Here is a 26,591-nt window from a genome sequence, read left to right on the forward strand (position 1 = left end):
CTGTTGATCTACTTGTCTTGAGTATGAAAGGGTTTCAAAACTTGAACTTGGTAGCTCCACTAAGCCAAACGAACAAAAGCGACACCTCTTTTTAGATCGCAAATTGAAACAACCTTTGGATGTATTGGTATATGACAACAGGTGCATACTTATGGGTCATTTCAGCGCTTACCAGAGCTATAACTATACTACTGATTTTAACTGCACTTTACCTCATTATCATTTATTTGGTTGATATTTTTGTCATTGAAACATATCCATTCATCACAACACGAACAGTTGACGAGGAGATAGAGGAGGACGAAAAGGTAGTTACGCCCAGCCCACAAAACCTGCCACGACTGCTACGATTACGAAAGGAAGCCTTTTATTTACAATACAACAACAGTTCACAGTTTCTACGTCGTGACTCATTTGCAGTAAATGAACTTCTGTGATACCCGCCCTTTGCAAATATACTTTCCCAATGACTTGAAAAAGCATTTTAAACAGGATGCGGTATTTCTTTTGGGGTACGAAGTCGGGAATGCGTGTATCATATTCCAATGTACAGAGGCTTTACACGACTCAATTGATAAAATCCCCGACTTGAAAGTGGTTGGAGCTATAAACCACCCGTCAAGGGAGTATCCGATAAACTTGAACTATAATAAAGCAAGCGGAGGCATTTCGTGTCTGCTTAATCCTACAATTATCTACTTTGATCCACCAAATTTTAGAAACTTAGAGTATTTCTCTATAGAGCCAATATTGTTACAATCTATGGAGAAACCAGAGAAGTCAACTTCACCACTAGGCTCAAAATTTGACGTGTACCAGCCCGAAGTTGGAATCTCACCTCAAAATACATCGATTGCTAATGAGGATGTACTTGAAAAAATCAACCTGATATACAGGACTAGAACAACGTTTAAACGAGAAACGATACTGACAGCATCAACACTATTTTATCCAGTTTTCAAGTGTTTCGTCTTGCAATTGATAATCCCGCTTATTCAAGTTTGCCAGGTTGTACTAATACTGTTTCTCCTGATGATAAATTTCGAAATACTGGGCTATTCACTAGTCCAAGTGTCAAAGGTTTTTCGACAATTAGATCTCCGGTTGAAGCAATTGAATTACTTCCCCGTCCAATTTCTATGTTATTATGATCGGCAAATCCTCTATCAAAGAGATTCGCGAATCATCAATGATTTGAAATTGCCAATTTTCAATAGCAATTTAAACATTAACAACTCAAACTACATCAATTTGTATAACTCATTGTGGTTAATTTTTAATGACATCTTACTTGGGATAACAGCATATGGGTATATTGAAAAATATCAGAATCAAATATTCAATTTCATCCAGTCAACAGTTTTGGAAAAGTGTTTATACAATGATTTAGTTTCGTTGATTACATGGGTATCAACCGAAAACCCCGCCGGTTTCAAATTGAACACCGATTTGGGTAAATTCCTTGGTGATTTATACATTTGGACGATTCTATTTTGGAAAGATCAGGTTGAAAATGTCCAAATTGCCGAAAATAAAGCTATGCTTTTAACGATAGTCAAAATCCTTTGCTATGGCGGTGGATGCTCATTTCTCCTTTCGTTTTTCATTGATTGCATTCGGTTGTTGACGTTTCACATTTACGCATTTTACTACTGTTCGGGCAAGATTTATAAACGCCAACTTGAAATCATCAAATCGCTATTTCAATTGTTTCGAGGCAAGAAGTACAATGTGCTTCGTAACAGAATTGATAATTTAAATAACTATGAAACTGGCGATGTATTCGAAATTGATCAACTACTATTGGGCACTTTATTATTCATGATGATGATTTTCCTTTTACCGACCACTTTTGCATTTTATCTTACATTTTCAGTGATTCACATCTTGATCCTCATGGCTTACAACTTGTTGGAGAATATAACAATCGTATTAAATTTCACACCAATATTTGTATGCTTGTTGAAGTTTAAAAACTCAAAGAGATTACAAGGTGGAATCAGATTTGAATATGAGAGGTCGTACCGTGGGACAACATTTCTATCAATGTCGAATAAGTCGTTAACATATCAAGAAATATTCGTAAACTATGTCAAGTTGTTTCAAAGGTCAAAGAATTTCAGACATTCAATTGTAAAGAATCTTTTATCAGGGTATATGATTTCATTCAGATATGACTACAATCTCAAATTTCTTTACTTGATGTTGCCACAAGAATACACTGAAACAACAAGTATCTGGAAGTATGTTAAATAGAATATGGAGAATATATTACCAAGAAGTAAACCAAAATGCGTTTCTTTTTTACAGCTTCGGCCAACTGCAAAAAGCCAAACCGCTACCAATGCAATACTTGTAGACACCGCATGGATATTAACAAATTCTCTAAATCGCGAGAAAGGCTTATGTATCGATACAAGGCTTGCTGTGGCCGAGGTTAGTGAAGACTATTGGATTAGTTTGGGGTGTACATGTCACGTGCAAATATAACATTCAGGGCTACAAACACAACGTATATTGTACAAAATAGTTTCGTGCGAGAACCAATTTGGTGGTATAGTCAATTTGTTCGCGCGAATAAGAAGGGCTTTGGTCAACGCTCGCCCTACAGTGTTAGTATTGTTTCTCTCCAGTCGCGCCAAAGCCCTCGCCCTAAAGGATTTTGTAGTTCTACTTTGCACCAGAGACAAAAAAAAAGTAAAGAACACAAAATCTTTTTCTACATACAAATTTTGTTAGGAGAGAGCATACACACTACTCTCAGAGGAAGAAAAAAAAAAATCAATTTTTCAAAATTTTTTCAATCTTAATTTGGTGAAACTTTGATATATCCTCACAACAGACCAGTCATATAACCAAAGATGTCATTACCAGCTTCATTTGACTTAACTCCAGAAGATGCTAAATTATTGTTAGCTGCCAACGTTCACTTGGGATCTAAGAATGTTCAAGTATGTTTTTTTAACTAATTATCGAAAGGATTTACTGGTGAACTGATGAACTACAGCATGGGAAATAGAAACAGGAAACACCAGAGAAAATGTAGCCTGCGAATTCAATTTATCAAGGGCTACTCTTGGGAGGGAAGTGAAACTGAAGAAGAGTCCGCCATGAATAAAAGATCCATATCAACTAGGAAGAGACCCCTGGATTGAAATAAGAGCCCTACTAGTCATTGGTTCACATTATTCAGAACGAATACTAACAGTTATTTCTAGGTCCACAACAAACCATACGTCTACAAGACCAGACCAGATGGTGTCAATGTCATCAACATTGGAAAAACTTGGGAAAAGATTGTTTTGGCTGCCAGAATCATCGCCGCTATTCCAAACGCCTCTGATGTTGCTGTCTGTTCTTCAAGAACTTTCGGTCAAAGAGCTGTCTTGAAATTCGGTGCTCACACCGGTGCTACTGCCATTGCCGGAAGATTCACTCCAGGTAACTTTACAAACTATATCACCCGTTCTTTCAAAGAACCAAGATTGGTTGTTGTCACTGACCCAAGAACTGATGCTCAAGCCATCAAGGAATCATCATATGTCAACATTCCAGTTATCGCTTTGACCGATATGGACTCTCCATCTGAATACGTAGATGTTGCTATTCCATGTAACAACAAAGGTAAACACTCCATCGGTTTGATCTGGTGGTTGTTGTCCAGAGAAGTTTTGAGATTGAGAGGTATCATTGCTGACAGAACCACCGAATGGTCAGTTATGCCAGATTTGTACTTCTACAGAGACCCAGAAGAAATTGAACAAAATGCCGCTGAAGAAGGTGTCACTGAAGAAGTTGAAGACGCTGTTGTCGTTGAAGCTGAAACCGAATGGACTGGTGAAACTGAAGACGTTGACTGGGCTGAATCTGGTGTTACCCCAGCTGCTGAAGATGCTGCCGCTTCAAACTGGTAAAATCATTTTGAATAATTCATCACTTTACTACGAAACAACAAAAATAAATCAATCGTATTGGAAGTTCCTTACTAATGGGATGGAAAATGCAATATATATAAAATCATAAAGTTTTTATATAGGTGGGGGTACCGTGTATTTTACATAGTTGTCATTTAAATTAACGTTTAATCAGAGCTTATTATTGTAAAGAGGAGTAAAGCTATGCGTTCCTGGAACAGTTTGTTTCCTGGACCAAGGCATAATCGACGTCTACATGAGGTTGTAGTCTAGAGGCAATACATTCTGTCTTACGGCGGAGGGTTTTAGTATACCCAATTCATCTCGCAAAAAAAAAGAAATATTATCACGTGAACAACAAAGTGTTCTCAGGAAACAGAAAAATACTTTGAATCAAAAAATTTTCCATCCTTTAAACACACGTTCTTTTTCTCTTTTCTTCTTCTTTAATTTGATTACCATGGATAGTGATTAAAAAAACTTGATCAAAAAGAACTAACGAAATCAACTAATAAGAAACCTACAAAACAATAAATAATAACAAAAGCCAAAGAAGTATTAGAGATTCAAAGTTCCTTTTTTTATTTTAAGGAACTGAACACCATCCCGTGTTATGGGGCGTGCGGTTTAAATGCCACTTCCCTCAGAACACACCCTATAGTCACTTTTGAAGTTTTTTCCAGGCGAGTTGAAAGGTTTTCTTTCAATACGCTTTTCTTTAAAGCCATTGGATTCTTCGCTACGCCCCGTTTTTTTGTTTAAGGCTTGTTTGTTCCTGTGAATGCAATTCTTTTTTTTTTTTTTTTTTAAATTGGTGTTCAGAATCGAAAGTCATACTTTCGTACCTAAGTGGTGTCGAAGGTTGGCTTTGATACTTGTCTTTGGGGTGGAGATGGGAGCCCTAGGCTCTTATTCTCTTCTAAAATTTTTTTTTTTTTGTTTTGAGAGAGGTTGCAGGTGTTGTTTCTTGCCTACTTTTTGTTTTTTATGATTCTTCCTATATTGAAATACCTGGTTTATCGTATACTTTTCAAGCCTATGAGATTTGTACTTCATGCCCAGGTGATATTTGTTTTTCTCTTTCTGCTGCAGCTTCGTGTAGGACGTAAATTTTCTATTCTTGGCATTTCGTATATTATTGTTCTTTTACCCAATTAGGTTAAATGGACTAAAGGGTATGTGTCAAAACATTACGATAGACGACAGACATTGTTTGGGAAGTTAAAGAAACGCGCCTTTTTTTTTCTTCTTTCTATTTTATTTTATTTTATTTGAAATTAACATCAAATAATAATCAAGACCAAATTTTCTTTCTGGAAACGAGTCAGAAGGGGAGAGGTCCACACCACTGTTACATTCGCTTAAGATAAAGTCACGCTCCTTTTTGCTATAGCCTGTATCAGATATAAATTTTGCTAAAACCTTTACTGCTCGAAAATCAGTCTTGCACTCATAGTTATGAAGTTTGGTCAAAGAGTGCAAGAGTTTATATACTCATTAAGCACTGACGATAAATACTCCGAATATGACTCGAGAAAATCCTTTAATAGAGTCAACAAACCAGATTCTGAGAACCTTTTGGGTATGCATTCACAAATTAGCAACTCATCAGTGGATTCTATAAATAATATAATTGCAAATGAACCCAACGATAGCTATGAAGGTGTACATGAAATGAAGTTGGCATGGAGGCATATCAAACACTGGTTGGTAAAGTACGCACCCGATTTGAACAGTTCCTTACTGAGCAAATGCACCACGTCCGATATGGAAGATTTTCAGAAAGATTTACGCATCAAACTACCACAATCTGTTTTGCAATTTTTTAAAATCACTGATGGCCAACTGAATTTTGGTAACCAACTAAATATGGATACTAATGGTCTCATTTTTGGGCTAAAGTTGATGTCCTTGGATGAGATAATGATACAGACAGAAAATTGGAGGAAAGTTGCTGATTACATTAATACCGGAATTAGCCATCAAAACCACAAGGCCAACGAACCAAGCAAATTACCTACATCACATGCAAGCACGAGTCAGTACAAGAAGAAATTGAGCCTCAATACAAGCAGTGAGTTGTCGTCCGCAAGAACATCGTTTGACTTGACTGATGAACAGTCGAGAAAAACATCAGTCTCCTCACATGGTTCCGACTCATCTAGTGGTAAATCGGCCCAAAATCATCTGAAGATGCCAAAGCAGAGATCGATACCTCCAAATATGATATATGAAACTTTCGCCCATCCCATGTGGATTCCATTGGTAACAGACGAAGTGGGTAATTACATTGGAATTGATCTTTCTCCCGCATCTGCAGGAAAATGGGGTCAAGTGATTTTATTTGGAAGAGATTTTGACTTTAAATTTCAGATTGCTGATACTTGGGGTGATTTCTTGTTGATTTTTGCTAATGATTTGGAAATGGGCAACTGGGATATCAAGGCCAATCAAAAGAATAATGATGGTGACTTGTTCATTGGTAATGAGGGTGAGATAGTTTTTGTTGATAAAGAATCGAAATTGGAAGTGCCTTACTTGGAGGTGCTAAAAAGAAGAGCAGTTAAAAAATGGATGACAATGTTGGAAAATGAGCCTCTGGAGAATATAAATAAGGAATTGTTGGACGAGTTGAAACATAACGAGGTATCAATTCTCGCTCTACATAACAAGAGCTTTCAACCAATCGACGCTTTTATAACTAGAAACTTGAACTTGCTAGATCATGCTAAAACGCTGGAGATAGCTGGCGACGACGGTGATAATGACAACAAACCAGCACAAAAATCGGACAAACCTGCACCTAGCTTGGGCTTCAATTCAAAAGCCAATAGTAGCAAGAGCCCGTTATCACAAGAAGTGACCGAAGCAGACGAAGAGGTAGATGATGTCGACGAAACGAAGCTAGTAACAGATGATGATAAAACGTTACAAGAAGTAGATATTAGAACTTAGATAATAATGCATTTCAATGTTGTTTTAGTCTACCATATTATTCTCTGAATTGCACCAGGTTCACTTAACCAAGTGAATTGGTGGGTGAAGAATATATACAGCGTTACCAAGTTGATCAGATTCAACCACACGAATTCAAACAAGTGGGCAAGAGGATAGCTAGGGTTTGTATACAACCTGAATATCACAAGTGGGATGATATAGTATCTTGGTTCAAATAGTGGCGACGGGACAATGGTCACAACCGTTGCTCCAATGAATGCTAGAATCCCAATAGGTGACAAGTTGAGCTTTCTTGATCTATTCAAAGAAGCGACAATGTTGTATGTTGCAAAATGATAAATAGGAACTGCCACCACATTGCTATACTTTTGACTGAGCAATCTCTTGAAAATGTAAAAAGTGTAGTGTCTGTTATCAGCAAGTAGGAAAGGATGGACAATTGTATAATTGTCAATAATGTACTTAATCCCCCCAAAAGCCACCAAGTTAAGCACAAAGTTCACGCCATAGTTTCCAGCAACAAACTTGAGGTAATTAAACAAGGTTGAACGATTTAACCATACGGGCCATGTGAAAAAGTTGATAAATGTAAAGCAGTAAAACACTTGAACAAAATGTAATTGAATCTGGTGATTTTCCTTATCTCCAAACGTAATACCTCCATTATACTTAAGAAAAACAGCAAACAACAACAAGTTGATAGTGTATCCTAGTAAGAATGACCAATTCTCTAAACTTTTGCTAATGAATGAATGCACCCTGCCAAAAATAGACTGCTCTCTATAAACCTGTCGGTCTACATATACAACGGCAATGAATGCAACCCATATTATATTTGTTTGCCTCATTAACAAACTAGCAAATCCCACAATCGAGCTTAAATAAGGCCGCTGGTGTGCTCTTGTGTTGATCAAGCTGAGAGACGCAACCACAAGCATAGTTGACCACACATCGGTATAGAATAAAAAGTAGTAGGTAAATAGCAATGGCTGGGATATAACATTGACACACCAATATTGCCTCGAGTTTGATCTCTTGAAATTTTTCAATACAATTGGGAAAACAGCGAGCCCGCCAAATAGATTCAATGACCTTAGCACATTGTAATCGTTACACAAATTTCGAATACCCGTCGAAATTTCCAATCCCTTAGCATAGACAAACCCCAATATGTATAGTCCAGGTGGCGTTGTGATTTTATTATCCCACCGATCGAATCTGTAAGCGCAATAAGTTTGGCACTGACGTAGGTGAAATATCTCATCAATGAAAGGTTTAGTGACTAAGACTTTAGTTTGGAGGGACACCTGTCCACATAGGATCAAAAATAATAAAACACATGCATATTTGATTAATGTTTCAAGATAAGTCAGTGTAGTGGGAATTAACAAGGGCATTGAGTATGACTCTGTTACTTGTTGATGATTGATTGATCAAAAAAATATTCGATTTCCACGTTTGACACAAAATTGAGCCAGTGGGAAATACAAAGGGCATACTGAAAAAAGAAAAAAATAAGAGACAAGGTGGTTGCAAAACATATCAAACCATTGGAAACCTCATTTGCTTTACAACATACACTTTCAAAATCCAAGTTCTTTTTGGTATTGCTAGAGAGATTCCCTTCCTCCCTTTTTATTCTGTTGCAAAAGATAATATGTCCAATGACAAGACTTTCCTAAGTGGTGATAGATTTATACCAACTTCTTCATCAGTGCTGGCCTACAAAGTTTGGTTGGATGCAGAGCCAAAAAGCCCATCGTCACACAACAACACCAATGAAATGAGCTTTTCCTTTCGTGATGACTCATTTATAACTACTGCAATACAATCACCCACAAATTTGTCCCTGTCCCCAAGGTCAGCCACTAGCTCAAGTTCAGCAGATAGTTCAAGCCATCCAAGGTCGACTCTAGTTCCTCCTAATGACCTTCATCAGGAAGTAGTGGCAGAGGCTTTGAATTTCAACTACTGCTCGAAGGTGCTAAAGTTTAACAATGCATACACACATCAGCCTGTGAGACATTTGAACATGCAGAATTCTGACTCCATTGAGAGAATAATAAACAGGTCAACAACGATAAGACAAAAAACAAAAGTGAAATCAATAATGGCTTCAGATATCTTGCAAGCACCTGGATTGAGAAACGACTACTACTCAAATCTAATTAGTTGGTCACCAAAGACAAATAGAGTCATTGTTGGGTTAGGGTCGAGAATGTACTTGTGGGGAGCAGATAGCCATGTCGTTCAAATAAATTATGAAAATGATGACCTAATCACAGCAGTAAGCTGCTCGCAACAGTTTTGGATCTTGGTGGCTACTGCGAATGGCAAAATTTTATTGATTGACCAAAGGGAAGATGTTAATGGAGTCGTTGGCGAATTTAATGTTCCCGAAAACAAATGCATATTCTGCTTCACCTGGTTCAACGACTCGGAACATTTTTTGTCTGGAGATGACAGTGGTGAGGTTTATATTATGCAGATCAAACAATCATTCAACCTCGAACTTGAAATAGTCAAGACCTTCAGGGCCCACCAGCAACAGATTTGTGGTAAGCATGGTAAGCCTCCGTTTACATAGTTCTCTTACTAACGTCCAACTTTCTAGGTATTGCGCTAAACTCAAGCAACGATGAAATTGCTGTGGGTGCAAATGATAATTGTTGCTCGCTATGGAGTTTACCCGATTTTCAGTCGCCCTATTTGAAATTTGTGTTACCACACAAAGCAGCCATAAAGGCGTTAAGCTTTTGTCCTTGGACGACATCTTTATTAGCTACGGGTGGTGGTAGTAAAGACCGTAAAATTAGGTTCTGGCACACAACAAGTGGGACGTTGTTAAAAGAGTTCTACACCGATGGCCAGATTACGTCATTGATTTGGTCAAAGTACAAAAAGGAGATTGTGGCAACATTTGGCTTTGGTGGGTCAACGAAATCTAACCTTATGAGGGTTTACTCGTATCCTGAAATGATTCCCGTGTTGGAAGTGAATGCCACTAGTAACTTGCGTATCCTAAGTGCTACAACCAGTCCCGATTTTTGTTCCGTTTGTGTAGCTACCAATGATTCAACAATTAGAATTTACCATTTGTGGGACAGAACAGTTGAGATTTCACCCGCATCAAATTCTAGGATCATAGGTGCCTACGGAAGCGATATAATTGAACTTGCGGAAGGAATTAGCATAGACTGTCCTGGAATACGATGAGTACGTCGGAGAGAAACAATGGGCTATGTGTAATTTCTAAATTTAGCCAGGCGAAAAATATGTCACTTAACCCAAACCTATTTTTACATCTCCTTTATTTCTAATTTCTAAACCGTACATTCATTTTCAACCAAACCTTTTTCTCATAATCACATCATATCATGTCTGCCGCACTAGTGAACAGATCTTTAACCACAGTGAGAACGGAGTTGGAGTTCTTGCGTGACTCCGAAGTCATCACTGATGCCCTCTACAATAAGTTAGTTGAGGCTTTGCCAAAGAAATACAAAAAGGACGAAAATGCATGGGATGTTGACGTTTTAGAGACTAATTCCACTTCACAAAAAGAAGCCTTTGCTCCAACAGCAAATGAGCCAGCACCATCATACGAAGAGAAATCAAATAAATTAGCTCAAGAGTTTGCCAGCACTCATATTTCTCCACCAGCCCATCCACCAACTCCATCCCGTTCTGGACCCAAGCCAGTTGGATACTGTGTTGCTCTGTTTGAATACAATGCACAAGAACCAGATGATTTAAACCTTAGCAAAGGAGACAAGTTGGCAGTGGTTGAGCATTTGTCGGAGGATTGGTGGAAGGGATACAAAGTTGGGTCGACTCCAGAAAAGGCGGGTGTATTCCCTTCGAATTACGTGACAGTTATTTCAGAGGCAGAGTTTAGCTCTTCTGAAAACAGGTTGGTTGCACCAAGACCCGCATCATCACTGCAAAATTCCTATTCGTCTTATGGTCCTCCAACTTACGATCAACCGCCTTTACTGAACCAACCTTCATATGGCGGCTATGCACAATACCCACCACCATCAACAAATTACTATCCTCCTCCTCAGCAATACCAACAACCACAGCCACAACAAGTTATGGTAGCTCCTGAGCAACAACAACAACAAAGCTCAGGCCACGACCGTGTCAAGAAATACGGAAGTCGTTTTGGAGAGGCTGCGTTATTTGGTGCTGGTGCATCAGTTGGTGCCAACATTGTGAACTCTATTCTTTAAATTTAAAATATGTAGCTTCTTTTCTTTAGGTAAACTTGTTAATGCTAGGGTAATTCATTTCAACATATTTTGTTTTATTGCTTTTTAAACTATGTACATTTTATCTACTCATTTTCTATTGTTACGACCATCAGCAACAGTGTTCAACAATAATGTATCATTGTCCAATATGATCCTATTTGGAGATGAGGCTAAGATGTTGGCAATTTCTCTTGCTGTATCCAATCTCTTCAATTCCACATAATCTTTAGATTTTTTGATAGCCTCACCAATCAATTCAGCAGACTTGGCTTCACCCTGAGCCTTGACAACCAACTGTTGTTTCTCTTGGATTGCCTTGTCGACAATAAATGCAGCCCTTTGCGCATCTTGTTGAGCTATTTGTTTGGCCTCAACAGCTGCACTAAATTCAGGCGAGAATGTCATGTACGTCAAGGAGACATCGTCTAAAGAAATGTTAAACTTGGATGCACGACGTAACAAGTTTTCCTTTACTAATCTTGAAACCTTTTCTCTTTGAGTGATTAACTGTGATGCATTGAACTGAGCAACGACCGATTTCAACACTTCATTGATAATTGATGGCAACACCTTCTCCTCGTAGTTTGTGCCCAAAGTTCTAAATATTGTCGGCAATTCCCAAATATCTGGCTTGTACAAGACTCTGCATGTTATATTCACCATCTGTAAATCCTTAGTACCCGTTAATGAGGCAATTTCCTTTGGTTTGGCTCTAATGTCATAAATGATGGGTCTTTGCAACCAAGGAACAATAAAGTGAGTACCTTCTGGATATATCTTTTGTTGGACTCCCCCAATTCTTGAGTACAATATGGCACGCTGACCACCATCTACGTTGAACAAGGCGTTTTGGGCAAACATAGCAACTCCACCCAAAACCAAAAGGCCACCGATTCCGCCAAAGATTCCCAATGGACTTTTGGGGTTCTTTCCTCCTCCTGATTGACGAGCTTGCTGAGCCCTACGTCTCAACTCGTTGGACAAACTTTTCCAATTTTGATCGTTCATTTGGTTATACCTGGTGTGATAGCTGAAGCGACAGGAGATTTTGCGTAGGCGTTCTTGAAGAGAGAAACGTAAAGAAAAATTAACAAAAGAAAATCACAGAGAAAGGTTGTATGCAGGATTCACATTAACCCTATTTCAATGTATTTTTAAGAAGGTACTCCCTCGTAATCATTTTTCAGATAGTACTCAGCAAGCGTCTTTTTCCAGTATCGTTTACGATTTGACTGGATGTGGTTTTTCCGTAGCAACTTTTCAAGAATGACCAAACCAAAAACTATTATACAGATAACTGACGCCGGTGCAATCATACGAACAAACCTTGTTGTGGTAACAGTCTTTTGATAAGGACACTGGGCATATGGACCGCCTGAAACGAAGCAATTGGATATCGTTATGTCATTAAGATCAATCCAAATTGGGTATTGCGCATCTTGTTCTTTGATAGCACTCATCAATGAGAGCATTTCCGTACTCAGTCTCGGCAAACTAAAGTTGTACCCATTAGGGCAATCGTTTCTATCAACATCAAAGTATGTCTTTGTGTTACTGTATGGTATGTACCAGTCATTGGGTGCACTCTTATTTCGACATGCAATTTGATACTCTTGATAGCAATCATCTATTTTCCATCCGTTACTAGTTATAACTACACATCGGTATGATGCTTTGATGTTTTCGTCACGGTCTCTTGACAGATTGTTGGTGGATGAGCCGTTGGATACGGATGGTTGGCCCGCACGCCACGACCAAAATAGATATGGAGCAAATGATGAAAAGATGTCTCCAACGTCCAGAACGTTTTTGTTATCAACTGGATAAGAAGTAGCATTGAAAATAGGCAAAAGTCCACACCTCAAAAAGTCCTGAACACTATTACGGTCAAATCGGTTACTGTTGCTATCAATAACGTAGTCAAAATTTGTAGTCAAAGACAAATTGTCGTACTTTTCCGATTTATTGCTTGGTGTAAGAACCTCCTTGCAGTATGGACCAGCTTCTGTTGCAGATTTCACTGATGTTGGCAAGGTGGTGTTGAAAAATATAAGATTTCGATCGGCATCACTAATGGAGTACTCTCGTGGGGATGACACGACATCATTTGACAAGACATTAACAAGTATTCGTTTATATTGCGATAGTAGAACAGTCTCCAACGTGGGCATAATTATGTCTGACCTGTTGTAGTATGATTCATATGAACTTGAAGATAAAGAAACTTTCAGTCGGTAGTCATTAAGCACATTTGGGCTAAAAATGTAGGATGCAATTGGTGTTACCGTAGCATTTAGGGTCGAGTTACCCATTATATTCGATAGTGAATTGGGCTTGTATATATTCTCAAGCGACATTGTCAAATTTGACTTTTCATAATGAATGGACTTTAAATTAAACAACAAGTGGAGAAAATTAGCTTCAAAGTTTGTGTTTGAAGACTCCAAGTATGACTGGATTATAGACATGATATTATCGGTTGTGAAACCGTATTCACAAGTATACATAACATTATTCCAAGTAACATTTACTTTGTCGTTGGAGTTATAAGTTACATTTTGGGGAAATGGTGCTGGACATAATTGCCACACCGATGTGAACTCATTCCAATATAGATCCACCATTATTGCTTGCATTCCAGTTTGTAGCAAGTCGCCCAACTCCGAAATACTGTCTAAGCTGTAGTCGTTTTTCACAAACAACGAAGTTAGTGACAACCCAGTTACTGCTAGCTGGTCGAGCGGAACCGGTTTGGATATGTCCCTTTGCGTCCTTATCCCAACATCAAGCGTTTCATTTAACGCAGTTTGATTGACACTTGTGTGATTATACATCATCAGCAGGTCGGTCGCATTTAGTGCCACGGTGTGGCATATTAGGAATGAAATGATAAGAACTATAATTCTATTCATCGTCAAATCAACTGCACATGCTCGAGTACACTAGGCTAATTGTGTTAGAGGAGAAAAGTGAAAACCAAAATGTAATTTATTGGTAGCCTCCTAAATTTATCAGTAAAGCCTAGTGCACAGCAGTCAAAGCAGCTGTGATCCTAATTAGTTCTCTTTTATTATGGAAATGTGTAATCCATACTATTGGCGGCAATTAATAGCCTCTTCCACTAGACTATACAGGCCATTATTCAATAAACTTCTTTCCACGTAGTAGTGGGAAAGCCAACGCGACTGATATATCAACCAGGAAACAAAGCGCGTAAAAATCCAAAACAAAACAAAGAGTTCATACAAACATCGAGCTTTGAGTCATTTTGAGGATCCTCCTTAGGTTATGACGAATGGTCCAGCTGAGAATTTAACATTTTTAAATGGACTCAACGAGAACCAAAGACAGGCAGTCACTGCACCGGCCAATGGTCGTCTTCAAATAATCGCTGGTCCAGGGACAGGAAAGACGAAAGTTTTGACGTCACGAGTGGCACATCTACTTCTTGTGGAGAAAATTAAACCAGAGCATATCATTGTAACTACATTTACGAAAAAGGCAGCCAATGAGTTGGTGGAGAGATTACAAGCTTTATTAAGAGCTCACAGCGACATCAATATTTCAAATTTATTGGTGGGTACATTTCACAGTTTATGCTATCGAATTATCAAGAAATTTGGGTCCAAAATTGGTGTTGGTGGGTATTCGATTGCCGATGAGAGAGACAAGGACCACTTGTTGAGGGAGGTTTTGGAGAAGGAGCTACCTGCAGAAGTCATCAAGTACATACGCGAGGCACCTATTAAAGAAACCATTGTGTTAAAATCCAACAAACAAAACGAAAAACATCATGGCATTGACTTGTCTAAGTTGAAGCGGCAGATTTCAAAACTTAAATCGCAAGGTCATTTGCCTGAGAGTTATCGAAATGTTAAAGATTATAACGAATGTTTGCATTTGCTTTATCGAGCATATCAATCAAAGCTCGCTCAAGAAGGGAAACTTGATTTTGATGACTGTTTGTTAACTTGCTATACCTTGGTGACAAAGTACCCGGTTCTTCATTTCGTCAAGCACGTTCTTGTGGATGAATTTCAGGACACAAATGATATACAACTTCGTTTGATGTACCAATTTGCCAGTGGAAGCGTTATAAACCCAAAGTTTCAAAATAATGTCACTATTGTTGGAGATCCCGACCAAAGCATATACGCATTTAGAGACGCACAGTCAAAGAATTTTACGCTAATGATTGAACATTACTCGAGGCACAACTTGCCATGTACAGTCATTGCATTGAACCATAACTACAGATCCACAAAGGATATCTTACTGGTATCGGAACAATTGATGAGACAGCAAGAAGACCGGCAGGTGAAAAATTTGGTGTCTCAATTCAAAGACTCGATAAAACCCGTTTACCAGAGTTTGAAATCGGCTGAACAGGAGGCTAAATGGATTGCGTATCAGATTGAGTTCTTATTAGCACTACCCAACACAATGTTTAAACCTTGCGATATTGCAATTTTGTTTCGTGCCGCGTTTCAAACTCGTGCAGTAGAGACTGAATTAGTGAGAAGGAAAATTCCGTATTTCATGGTGCGAGGTAAAGCGTTTTGGGAGCGGAAAGAAGTTGTTGCTATTATAGATTATTTACGAGTTTGTGGTGATGAAGATGATAGAATATCCATATCTCGTACATTAAATTTTCCCAAACGTGGGTTAGGAGCAAAGACTCTCGAGTCAGTAGATGAAGCTATCGTGAAAGGGAAACAATCTGGTATATCTCCTTATGAAGCACTCAAGCTCTTGGCTGACGATAAAAATACGCATTTGAAATTACCACTTCGTGCTAGAAGTAGCGTGGCCAAATACGTGCAAATGATTGACAAAGCAAAGGTAATATTGCAAAAAATTGAACCGAGTACCCTTGGTTGTGACAGAAACTCTTTAGCATCCCAATTATTCGAGCTCATATATGGAGAATCGGGTCTCAAGACTGAATTCCTGGACAACGAAGAGCAAGTTTTGAATATCGATGAGGTAAGAAACCAATTTTGCATATTTGAACCGCAGGATGAAACAATTTTGGGTAATACTGAAGATGAGCAATCTGTTGATGAGAGGAACTTTATAGTACAATTTGTTGAATCGGTTGGATTGTATGCAACCAACGACAAGGAGGATGAGAAATCTGCCACTAGTCTGAAAGTATCGTTGAGTACTATCCACGGTGCCAAGGGTCTTGAATGGCCAGTGGTCTTTGTACCTGGTTTGTCTGAAGGGTTACTACCGGCAGGATTCGCAATGGCTGGAACTGATTCAAGTGCCATCGATGAAGAAAGGCGCTGCTTTTATGTTGCATGCACGAGAGCCAAGTTATTGCTCTATATATCTTCCTATGTGGAGTCAAGTTCGAATAATTCTTGGAAACAGCCAATAGATTGTGAGTCTAGGTTTGTTAGGGAACTTGCTGAGCTTAAAGTGTTTGATAAAGTACAGCCTGGGTTGAAGAACATGAAAGAGTTTAAGCATTTATGCTCGTTACTTGGAATACAAGATGGCAACTTTGTTAATGACCAGGTTGAGCAATTGTTTCATACATATGCCAAAAACTGGAAAATGTATTCGATCAATGATACATTTTCTGCCACTACGCTGCCTGGAGAGGCCGTTTTAGGAGGATTTGAAAAAGCCCTGGGGTTAGGCCTGAATATGAACTCAAGGAAGAGAAAGCACACATTTAGCTCACCATTAATATCAGATTGTAAAAAATTTGATGGTACTGGTGATGACAAACTCGGGACTAAACTGCTACTGACTGTGCCTAATTTAAAAAGAAACAAAGCTCCTCCTTATATCCCGGTACGCAAGGTAAAATCTAATTCATTGGGAATGAAAAGGTAGTCAAAGGTCCACTAGAATACTAAATTCGAAATTTTGTCTATATCAAGTCTCTACGCTGCTAAATTAACTCCTCCCTTATCTATCTTTGATTAAATATTAGATTAGATTCTTTAATAGCATTAATTATCGATACAAGTTTACTACTTTACGATAGCAAAACTCCAAGGAACGGTCAAATGTTCGTTCTTATCATCATCAATAAACTTGGACACAGCAGAATAAGTACCTCTAGCAATCATCCCCGAAGGAGCTTCAACTTCAGTAAATTTACGTTCGTAAAATGGGTTCTCCACCGTATTAGGGGCATAACTTCCCAATGGTTCTTCAACCTTCTCTACTCTCAATCCACCTCTTTTAACCGAATGCAAATATTTTAACCCAGTGATGATTTCATGTTGAACTCTAAACTTGACAACCAATTGGTAAACTGATTTCTCCTTGATACTAAATTTGATTTCCTTATTTAAAATGGTGTTGCCATCAGTATCTTCCAAGTTTATTCTAATTGGTTCTAAATTTGGTTGCTCGGGGAACTCCAAGGCTAATTCAGTCACAACTACTTTTCTCGAGTCTCCTGGCTTGACCGGGTATGGTGTTCCTGTGGTTGATAAACCTAATGAGGCTTTCCATTTGGCTAAACTTTCATCTTCTGCATCTAGTTTATTATACTCGTCAATTGTTTTCTTTTCTCCAACAGTGTATCCTTCTACTTGCTCTGGAACCAAATCATCATCAGCGTTAGACATTATAGTAGTAGTAGTAGTAGTAGTTGTTGTTGTTTGGTGATCAGACTCTTTTGATATGTTGTGGTAGACAATTGTGTGTTGTCAAAATCAATTAAAGGTGCGTGTCCTGTTGTTTAATTTTGATCTCCCTTTCTTTTCATAATTTTAATTTAATTTAACCGAATCAAGAAATAAAGAGAAAACAGACGAAACACAAAATTAGTTATAACCAAGGCCTCATAGCCTTTTTCTGTTCAACTTCAACAACTACAACTATAACTATCACTACAACCACTCTTTACCGTTTTTAAAATTGTATTTAAATGCATTTAAGACTACAAAAGTTACCCAAAACTCTAATTTATCCTTCTGTCTATGTATATCTTTTCAAGGTTTCTGGTTCTTGTAATTACTGTTTCGTCCTATACTACCTCCGCTTCCATTACCATTTTGATACATCTTTTTGGACTTGTTTTGTTGCTGAGGCTTAACATTCTTAAAACGATCATTAGCATCAAGGTCTCCTGGTAAAATAATGTATGGATTATTCAAGATTCTTCGTTCCGTCTCTTTATCGTAAGTGGGAACACCATGGAACTGAGGAGCAGCAGAAGCAGTATATGCTGCTGCATACGATTGAGGCACTAGTTGTGGCTGAGCAGTTGGATAGTAGGGACTGTATAATACTGGAAGTGTGCTTCCTTGAGGAATAGCTGGTGATACTCCATTATGGTGAGGATGGTACATTTGTGGGTATTGCATTGGAATTGGCACCTGATAAGGAACTGAGTAATGGAGGCTTTTGTTGTAACCAGGAGTATACTCTCGACTCTTGCGGTATTTTGATCTAACTGGCTTGCCTCTGGGAGCGTTTTTATCAGTATACCCCTCTGCTTCTGCCTCTGCCTCTGCTTCTTCTCCCCCCTCCTCCTCCTCTTCTCCTTCTTCCTCCTCTTCTTCGTACTCTCCCTCTACTGTTTCCTCCTCCTCTCCTGCTTGATCTTCATCCTCTTTCAAAAAGATTTCTTCCCGTACTTTCTTGTACAATGCTTCTTTTGATGCTCTTTGACTCTCTATAGTTGTTGATGCTGTGGTATTGAGGGACACATCAGAGCCTTCTGATGCCGGAGCGCTAGATACATTGTCATCAATCTTCAACTTGGAAAAATTTTCTATGCTGGTGTCACTTGCTTCACTTGTGGGTGAAGCGGTAGGTTTATGTATAATCTTTTTGACAATGAGCTTGGGCTTGAAAGGTTGGGTACTGAATGGTATTGGTGGCATACCTACCCTTGATGGATCAACTCGCTCTTGACTTTGATGGTGATGGTGGTGGTTGTGGTGGTTTATAGCATGTTGCGGATGTTGTTGTTGTTGTTGTTGTTGTTGTTGTTGTTGTTGTTGTTGTTGTTGTTGTTGTTGTTGGATATACCCATTCAACTGCTGTGGTTCTTGTGTATGAACCGGTTGATATTTATGAGCTATATCGGCAACTTTAACAAAATCACTCGATTCGTCTTCAATCTTGTTCAAAAATGAAGAATAGTCAAAGTTTTCTGATGGAGTCACAACAATTTCATTTGACTGATTGTTCCAATGCTGTAGATGGTAGTAATGGCATAACTGATGACTTAATAGCCTATAGTATGAGTTTTTCAAATATTGGGCTTGAATCACATACTCTGGTTGTTTGATGTTCCCTAAGATGGAATTCTTGATAAATTTTACTAAATCCTTTTCAAGGTATAAAATAAACGGCCTGTCTTGGTACTTTGTCAAAGCAGTAATAATAGACTGCGGTATGTCTGTCATCTTTCCTTTTGCTTACCTCCTTTACTTTTGATATGTACCTGTGTGGGTCGTGTTAGTCAATGAAAGATTTTCTGGTTTGAAGGTAAGTGAAATTAGGACAAACAAAAATTCTATCTGAAAAAAATATGCAACTATAACCCTCTCCTCAAAGAACCGCACTTGTAGCTACTTGACGAAACTAGTGTGCTAGTAACTGGTTAAAAAAATGCTAGTGAAATATCACCATAAAACAAAAAAAAATACCTATTGGATCACCTTCTGTTAATGATATATATTAATAAAAACCCTCTGTCTAATAGAAATTATTAGGCAAAAATTAATACGAAGTGATGATAATACACGCACACACACAGAAGGTTTGTTCTGAAAAACAAAACAGAATAAAAAATAAAAAATAAAAAATAATTTTATTAATTAATTTTATAGTGTTAGTATAATATAGTATAATATAATTCATATTATGCCGATGTTGGAATAAATCAGTAGTACTGCATATAACTCAACACCTATTCAAAGAGATTTTTTTTGGCAGCAGATCGATCAGGTGGAGAGAGAGTCTTTATATAATCTACTACTACTACTACTACTACTACACCAATACTAGAAAGTTAAAAATTATAGACTTAGCTATTCATGTCAAGTGCAGACGAAGTATGTAATTGTAACAACAACGATCGTTTTTTGAATCAGGGGTCATACTAACAAGATTCCTTAGATTAGAGCTAAAAGGTTGGCAAAACTTGCTGGATCTAGTAGACCTAGTACGCCACAACAACAACTGCAACAGCAACAACTGCAACAGCTGCCAGCTTCAATTGAGAAGCCACACCCTCCATCTACTGAACAGAGTACACCACCTGTTTCTTCACAAGAAAAGAAAGAAGGCGAATCAATAAATCTGCGCGAGCAGCCAACACTAGTCGCCACCAAGAGCGACACACCATTAGCCACCCCACCAAAACCAACACAATCCAAAGAGGACCATATTTCCCAATGGCTATTGCGTGAATTGGAGCACATTTTCAAAATCACGCTAGACTCATCTAAAAACTCAAGATCCTTGGTGTTTTTGCCCAACCTAGCACACGAATTGCAGAATTCTGAAGACAAACTAAATGAAAATTACTTGGACTCAATTTTTATGGAAATCTTATCAGAGACTGGCGTACCTGGAAAGAAGCCTATTGCGTATTTGTACTCAGTTTACCACGCTGCTTATAAAGTAAGGAGGTCACTTCCCATCAAGGCGATCTTTCATGATGAAAAAGTGGAATTGTTGAGCCACATTGTCGACTTATCGGTGAGATATGGAAATATGGGCTTGCAGATCCCTGATATGTTTCTATCTAGCAATGTTGAGCAAGCCTTGAACACAATAGTTGAACGCTTTGCTGATATGTCATCATTTTTAGTCGATATTGTCAAAGTTAGCTACGAAGAGGGTACTCTATTAGAGCTCTTGAATTTGATCTTCCCATACATGAGTCTGAGATTAAAGAGTATCACGTTTAAGGATCAGAGATACTTGAATTACTTGTCAGTGGTCGAAACACTTGTGTCCATAAAACCGGTTGCTGCGGTATTTTCCCAAATTGCCGGGTTTCAACCGCCATCAAGAGAACTGGGGTTGGACTATGAGCACAAGTCATTGTTGGGGCCAATTTTACGTGTATCTCCGCTTATTGATACTGCGGGTCCTTATTTTGGTGAGGATGTAAGCAAAATGTCTCCCATTCAAATACATAGTGCATACGAGTCACTTCAAAATGAGTACAAGGTTGCATTGGACCGTTTGTTTGTAATTGTTGATAAATTGATACGTGGATCAACAGAGACTAGAACTAATGTCATTCAATGGTTGGCCGAGTTGGTCAATAATAGTCACTTGCGAAGAGGTAGTCATGTCGACTTCCAAACTGTTGCCAGTGATGGAATGATGTTCAATATAACTATAGTCTTGATAAAGTTGAGCATGCCATTTTTAGATTACCCCACGTACGGAAAAATCGATAAAATCGACGTGGAGTACTTCACAAAGAGCAACTTGATAGATATAAAAGAAGAGTCAAGAGTAAATTCAACAATCGAAGAGGCAACCAAGTACAGTCAAGCCAAACGCGAAGAACTTGGCAGTGATGCAACAAACTTTATTTCTGACTGCTTCAACTTGACTTTAGCTTATTTGCATTACGGGGTTGGTGGTATTTTCATCAAGTACGATAGAATGAAGCGTACTATTGACCAGATTGAAAGCCAAATAGGTGCAATTGAAACTGGTAGAGCTGGTGCGGGAGCGCCAGGTATGGTGGAGCGGATGAGGGCACAGTTGCCCATGATGCATAGTAGAATCAATGCATTAAAGTCTCTGCAACATGCGATCAACGCCGTTTTCAGCTACAGGGATTTGCAATTGGAAATTTTTGATTTTATCATTGGTGCAACAGTGTTTATAACCAGACTAATCGATCCGAAGCATGCTTATCCTCAGAAGAAATTAAGTATTCCCATTTTCAAAATCACAAAAGTTTCGGAACTAGACGATCATGACTTTTTAAAGACCAAAACCCCAATTCCTTGGAAATATTATCCTGAATTTCTTTTGGAAGGTATTATCAACTATACAAAGTTTTCAGCCAACTTTAGAGGATGTCCGCTCGTTTTGAATGAAGATAAGTTGATTTTGTTTGTTGAGTTTATCACCATTTTATTGAGATGCCCTGAGTTAATTGGTAATCCTCACATGAAGGCCAATATTGTTGAAATATTGTATATTGGTTCGCTTCCTAGGCAAGATGGCCACCCAGGATTTATGGTTTCAATTTTTGATCGAAACGAGTTGGTTACCCATAACTTGTTGTACTCGCTACTTGATTTCTATGTAATGGTTGAGAAAACAGGGGCATCGTCTCAATTTTACGACAAGTTCAATAGTCGTTACTACATTTCGGTAATTCTTGAAGAGTTGTGGAAGATACCTCAATATCGATTGCAGTTGAAAGACTATTCAGAAAACAATGTTGATTTCTTTGTTCGGTTCATTGCAAGAATGTTGAATGATACCACGTATCTTTTGGATGAGACATTTAATTTGTTAAATTCGATTCATGATTATCAAGTCGAAGTCAAGCGTCGCCAAACTGGTAATGAACCAAATGAGGAGATGGGTAATGACGAAACATTGAATAGTAACTTGGAAGGTGATGAAAGAAGAGTAAAGTCCCTCATTGCTTTATCGAACGAGACTATGGAATTGTTTAAATTATTTACTAAAGAAGTGCCTCAAGGGTTTGTATTGCCAGAAATTGTCGATAGATTGGCTGGTATGTTGGACTACAACTTGTCAGTGTTGGTTGGTCCTAAATGTTCCAACTTGAAGGTTGCCGAACCGGAAAAGTACAAGTTTGAGCCGAAAAAGATCTTGAGTGACATTTGCGAAGTTTATGTCAATCTCTCTTTGCAAAAGGGGTTTGTTATTGCTGTTTCAAGGGATGGAAGGTCCTTCAATATTGCTTATTTCAAAAAAGCCGAAAGTATTTTAACCAAGAGGACATTTGTTGATAATAGGATAATCAACCTGTTGGCAATATTTGCCACCAAAGCAGAAGAAAATAGGCTTGTTGAAGAAAATGAAGAGTTGGAATTGGGAGAAGTACCTGATGAGTTTTTGGATCCGTTAATGTTTACTGTAATGGAGGACCCTGTCATATTACCATCTTCTAAAATCAGTATTGATCGGTCAACCATCAAGGCCCATTTGTTGAGTGATGCCACTGATCCATTTAATAGAGTGCCCTTGAAGTTGGAAGATGTGCAGGATGATGTTGAATTAAAGGCAAAGATTACCGAATTCAAGCATCAAAAGAAGCAAGAAAAGCAACAAGAGAAACAACAGGAAGATATAGAAATGACTGATTAAAGTAGATAGACATTCAAATCATGCAAGATCTTTACACGTTCATATCCCTGTAAATAATGCCCAATATTATAAAAGTATGATATATTTCCACTAGAAATAGAAAATATACACAGTTTCTTTTTGTAACTATACAGAATTACCTCTCTCAAGTTCATCATCCATCATCTAGAAACAAAACCACCACATCACTCCATTAGTATGCAAACGTAGCCCCTAATTTATTTCATCTCTCATAAATTTAAGCCTTGATAGCAAACTTTCTTTGTGGGAAAGTGATTCTTTGTTTTCTAGCTTTATCAGTTTCTTGTGATTTTTCAAACTTGGTCAATTGTCTTCTTAAAGCTCTAGTCTTCTTGGCTCTCAAGTCCTTTGGTTGGTACTTCTTACCCTTGTAGAAAGCTTTAACATTTTCTCTTTGGTTCAAGTTGATGACGGTCAAGACTCTAGCAATGTTTTTTCTAACAATGTGGATTCTTGGTAAACTTGGTCTTTGCAATTTTTGAACCTTCAAGTTGGCTAATTCTTTTTTCAATTCAACCAATTGTTCTTCTAATTGTTCCTTGGATTTAGTTCTTAATTCGAAAGTTTTAACGGCGACCTAAATTAAAGGGTGATGAGTTAGTAAATTTGATACATTTTGTTTGTACAGTAGGGGAGGGAAGAGAACAAGAGACATCGAGGAACTGCATGGTCTGCTTGGGGCTTGTGGATGTATGATATCTCTTGGGCATGATTGGTCTTTGGTGACAAATGGTTTTGCATGGGTTACGTTGAATCTGTCTTTTGGTCTGCGTTTCGATGACTGTTTGGGCAGTAATACGCTCCTTCCCGTGTTATTCCAAGATGCCCTTTCCCTTGCATCAGTTTTCTCGTGTCGTTTACTATTCTCCCCATGTGTATATGGATCAATAACATACCATTGTGTATGTGTATTTTTAATGAACTGAACGTTGATGACGAAGGTGAACCTTTCCTTTGATAAAGTCTGAAAATTTTATTTTAGTGTTTTGCACAGTTACGAGAGTGCGACTATGGATTTTTGTTAGTGCGAAAGAGAGAGAAAGAGAGGAAAAAAGAATGCTTTTGATAAAGCCCTAATTTTTACAGTTTGCACGTGCAAAGTATTTTTGTTAGCAACCGAAGAAAATAAGAAAAAGAAACCACTGGGTATTGTTAAAATAAACTCACAAGACATACTTCTAGATACGATTTGTATCAGCCTTGCAAATGTACTTTGCTCTTAGAGTGGTTTTCAATGGGTGATTGCATATTCATAATCCCCTGCAAGGTTGTATTATAGTATAGATCTCCAGTTTATATAGTCTGTTACTAGATGTGACTGGTATCCTCGGCTTGTTTTTTTTTGCACTTTGGAAAAGTAGTTATCTGATAATCTCTACACTCGGCTCTAATTAGAAGACTTTAGCATGCCATTGAGATGTGCGACTGGTTCAACTAGCTCGTTCTGTGAAAGTTCAGACGCGCGTGGAGGGCCATTTATGCACCCCAGTTGGCTCAAATCAGACACGTCTTGAGATCTCTCAAATTTCTACCCCGCTAGCCAGATCAGATTAGAGGATACTCTGTCTAATACAATGTTGAACTTGTTTATTATACAGTATTTGATCAAAAGATACACATAGTAAATACTAGACAATGGATAAAAATAGGACGAGAGAGTAGATGCTAATAAGGTTTTTTGGTTTCCTTTGAAATCAAAAACCCCGTTTCAAAAATAATATTCTCTTTTTCATCTGTTTATCCTGACTTCTTCAAATTGGTCGATAACCATTCCAAACCTTCGTACAAACCGTCACCAGTAGTAGCACAGGTAGCTTGGATGTACCATGGTCTTTGTCTAATGGAATGCAAGCCCAATTTTTCAGTTATTTCAGCAGCATTCATTGCATTTGGTAAATCTTGCTTGTTAGCGAAAACCAACAATAATGCGTCTCTCAATTCATCTTCATTCAACATCTGTTGTAATTCTTCTCTAGCTTCAGCAATACGGTCTCTATCGTTGGAGTCTACAACGAAAATAATACCTTGTGTGTTTTGGAAATAATAACGCCACAATGGTCTAATTTTATCTTGTCCACCGACATCCCACACTGTGAAAGAGATGTTCTTGTATTCAACGGTTTCAACATTGAAACCAATGGTTGGAATAGTGGTGACAATTTCACCCAACTTCAATTTATACAATATGGTGGTTTTACCAGCAGCATCCAAACCAACCATTAAAATTCTCATTTCTCTGTTCCCAAAAAGATTGGCAAATAATTTTGAAAATGATAAACCCATGATGTACGTATTATGATATGATGATTTTTTTCAAGAAGTAAAAAGAAAATGTAGTATGTGTATATATATGTGTGTGTGTGTGTTTTTAGCTTGTTGATAGTTATAACAAAAACAAAATAGGAGTGAAAACGGTAGTAGTTGTTAAAAGATACAGTTAAAATGAAATGTGTAGTCTCTGTTGGTTCTGTTCACTCGGATGGTTAATTGATTGATTGATGAAGTGTGGTCTTCTAGTTTATTCAGTATGATGATGTTGGATTGGTGAGAGTGGGAGAGTGGGAGAATGTATTTGTATTAATTTTTTTGATACGTGGTTTGTTTGAAAAACTGATTTCGTTGACCTGAAAGGAAAAAGAGAGAAAGAAAAAAAAATTGAAAGAATGGCAAACTTTTTTTGATTCCGACACACAAAACTTTGGTCACTATTGTTTATATATGGTTATAAGTGTATAGAACAAACCCATTAAACACTAAAAACATATTTCGCTTTACCCCCTCCCCAAGTAGGCACGCGACTGAAGTGAGTATACTTATTGCATAACACCGTAATTTTGACCCGTTGTAAGAGTAAACCAGATACCAGTTTTGGTAATGCGACACTCATTGTTTTCGGTAAAGGTAGTGTGACTATGCCAAATTATTAAAGAGACAAAAACAACAAATCAAAGTTTCTTATTTCTATTGAGATAGTGCTACCAATTACGAACAGACTCGGATTAAACAAATGTGTAACATTTGATTGCTCTAACACTTGTCGCGGGAGCTAACAGAAGGGCATAACTGGAAAGGAATCAGCGTGGAAAGTGTACCTCTCTACTTGTTCAAGCTGCAAATTACTTTGCGTGTGTGTCTTACA

At 38.0% G+C, this 26,591-nt stretch overlaps 13 protein-coding genes across 13 annotated transcripts; 7 read left to right on the forward strand and 6 right to left on the reverse strand. All coding sequences in view use genetic code 12, as the record gives it.

Annotated features, from left to right (window-relative positions):
- Positions 1–423: 423 nt before the first annotated feature.
- On the forward strand, positions 424–2,256 carry GPI1 (phosphatidylinositol N-acetylglucosaminyltransferase; the record flags this gene model as incomplete). The annotated part of the gene is made up of 3 exons (XM_051817632.1): positions 424–908; positions 1,218–1,554; positions 1,666–2,256. The coding sequence occupies 3 exons, from the start codon at positions 424–426 to the stop codon at positions 2,254–2,256; spliced, it is 1,413 nt and encodes a 470-aa protein (XP_051669202.1).
- Positions 2,257–2,861: 605 nt separating this feature from the next.
- YST1 (40S ribosomal protein uS2) lies at positions 2,862–3,914 on the forward strand (the record flags this gene model as incomplete). The annotated part of the gene is made up of 2 exons (XM_051817633.1): positions 2,862–2,951; positions 3,219–3,914. The coding sequence occupies 2 exons, from the start codon at positions 2,862–2,864 to the stop codon at positions 3,912–3,914; spliced, it is 786 nt and encodes a 261-aa protein (XP_051669203.1).
- A 1,458-nt stretch (positions 3,915–5,372) lies between these two features.
- Positions 5,373–6,869, forward strand: SMI1B (Smi1bp; the record flags this gene model as incomplete). The annotated part of the gene is made up of 1 exon (XM_051817634.1): positions 5,373–6,869. The coding sequence occupies one exon, from the start codon at positions 5,373–5,375 to the stop codon at positions 6,867–6,869; it is 1,497 nt and encodes a 498-aa protein (XP_051669204.1).
- Positions 6,870–8,529: 1,660 nt separating this feature from the next.
- CANMA_005271 (uncharacterized protein) lies at positions 8,530–10,088 on the forward strand (the record flags this gene model as incomplete). Its single annotated transcript, XM_051817636.1, has 2 exons — positions 8,530–9,439; positions 9,487–10,088. 2 exons carry the CDS (start codon positions 8,530–8,532, stop codon positions 10,086–10,088), a joined length of 1,512 nt encoding a protein of 503 aa, XP_051669205.1.
- Positions 10,089–10,249: 161 nt separating this feature from the next.
- PIN3 (Pin3p) lies at positions 10,250–11,107 on the forward strand (the record flags this gene model as incomplete). The annotated part of the gene is made up of 1 exon (XM_051817637.1): positions 10,250–11,107. The coding sequence occupies one exon, from the start codon at positions 10,250–10,252 to the stop codon at positions 11,105–11,107; it is 858 nt and encodes a 285-aa protein (XP_051669206.1).
- A 108-nt stretch (positions 11,108–11,215) lies between these two features.
- PHB2 (prohibitin subunit) lies at positions 11,216–12,136 on the reverse strand (the record flags this gene model as incomplete). The annotated part of the gene is made up of 1 exon (XM_051817638.1): positions 11,216–12,136. The coding sequence occupies one exon, from the start codon at positions 12,134–12,136 to the stop codon at positions 11,216–11,218; it is 921 nt and encodes a 306-aa protein (XP_051669207.1).
- A 146-nt stretch (positions 12,137–12,282) lies between these two features.
- Positions 12,283–14,002, reverse strand: CANMA_005274 (uncharacterized protein; the record flags this gene model as incomplete). Its single annotated transcript, XM_051817639.1, has 2 exons — positions 12,283–13,856; positions 13,993–14,002. The coding sequence occupies 2 exons, from the start codon at positions 14,000–14,002 to the stop codon at positions 12,283–12,285; spliced, it is 1,584 nt and encodes a 527-aa protein (XP_051669208.1).
- A 414-nt stretch (positions 14,003–14,416) lies between these two features.
- Positions 14,417–16,978, forward strand: CANMA_005275 (DNA helicase; the record flags this gene model as incomplete). Its single annotated transcript, XM_051817640.1, has 1 exon — positions 14,417–16,978. One exon carries the CDS (start codon positions 14,417–14,419, stop codon positions 16,976–16,978), a length of 2,562 nt encoding a protein of 853 aa, XP_051669209.1.
- A 140-nt stretch (positions 16,979–17,118) lies between these two features.
- Positions 17,119–17,724, reverse strand: RDI1 (Rdi1p; the record flags this gene model as incomplete). The annotated part of the gene is made up of 1 exon (XM_051817641.1): positions 17,119–17,724. One exon carries the CDS (start codon positions 17,722–17,724, stop codon positions 17,119–17,121), a length of 606 nt encoding a protein of 201 aa, XP_051669210.1.
- A 366-nt stretch (positions 17,725–18,090) lies between these two features.
- On the reverse strand, positions 18,091–19,515 carry FGR44 (Fgr44p; the record flags this gene model as incomplete). The annotated part of the gene is made up of 1 exon (XM_051817642.1): positions 18,091–19,515. The coding sequence occupies one exon, from the start codon at positions 19,513–19,515 to the stop codon at positions 18,091–18,093; it is 1,425 nt and encodes a 474-aa protein (XP_051669211.1).
- A 633-nt stretch (positions 19,516–20,148) lies between these two features.
- On the forward strand, positions 20,149–23,431 carry CANMA_005278 (ubiquitin-ubiquitin ligase; the record flags this gene model as incomplete). The annotated part of the gene is made up of 2 exons (XM_051817643.1): positions 20,149–20,166; positions 20,231–23,431. 2 exons carry the CDS (start codon positions 20,149–20,151, stop codon positions 23,429–23,431), a joined length of 3,219 nt encoding a protein of 1,072 aa, XP_051669212.1.
- A 238-nt stretch (positions 23,432–23,669) lies between these two features.
- Positions 23,670–24,351, reverse strand: RPL35 (60S ribosomal protein uL29; the record flags this gene model as incomplete). Its single annotated transcript, XM_051817644.1, has 2 exons — positions 23,670–24,029; positions 24,349–24,351. 2 exons carry the CDS (start codon positions 24,349–24,351, stop codon positions 23,670–23,672), a joined length of 363 nt encoding a protein of 120 aa, XP_051669213.1.
- An 838-nt stretch (positions 24,352–25,189) lies between these two features.
- On the reverse strand, positions 25,190–25,735 carry ARF2 (Arf family GTPase; the record flags this gene model as incomplete). The annotated part of the gene is made up of 1 exon (XM_051817645.1): positions 25,190–25,735. One exon carries the CDS (start codon positions 25,733–25,735, stop codon positions 25,190–25,192), a length of 546 nt encoding a protein of 181 aa, XP_051669214.1.
- Between the last annotated feature and the right edge of the window lie 856 nt (positions 25,736–26,591).

This window comes from Candida margitis (genome assembly GCF_024628925.1).
Source record: "Candida margitis strain CBS 14175 chromosome Unknown scaffold5, whole genome shotgun sequence".
Lineage (NCBI taxonomy): Eukaryota > Fungi > Ascomycota > Pichiomycetes > Serinales > Debaryomycetaceae > Lodderomyces > Lodderomyces margitis.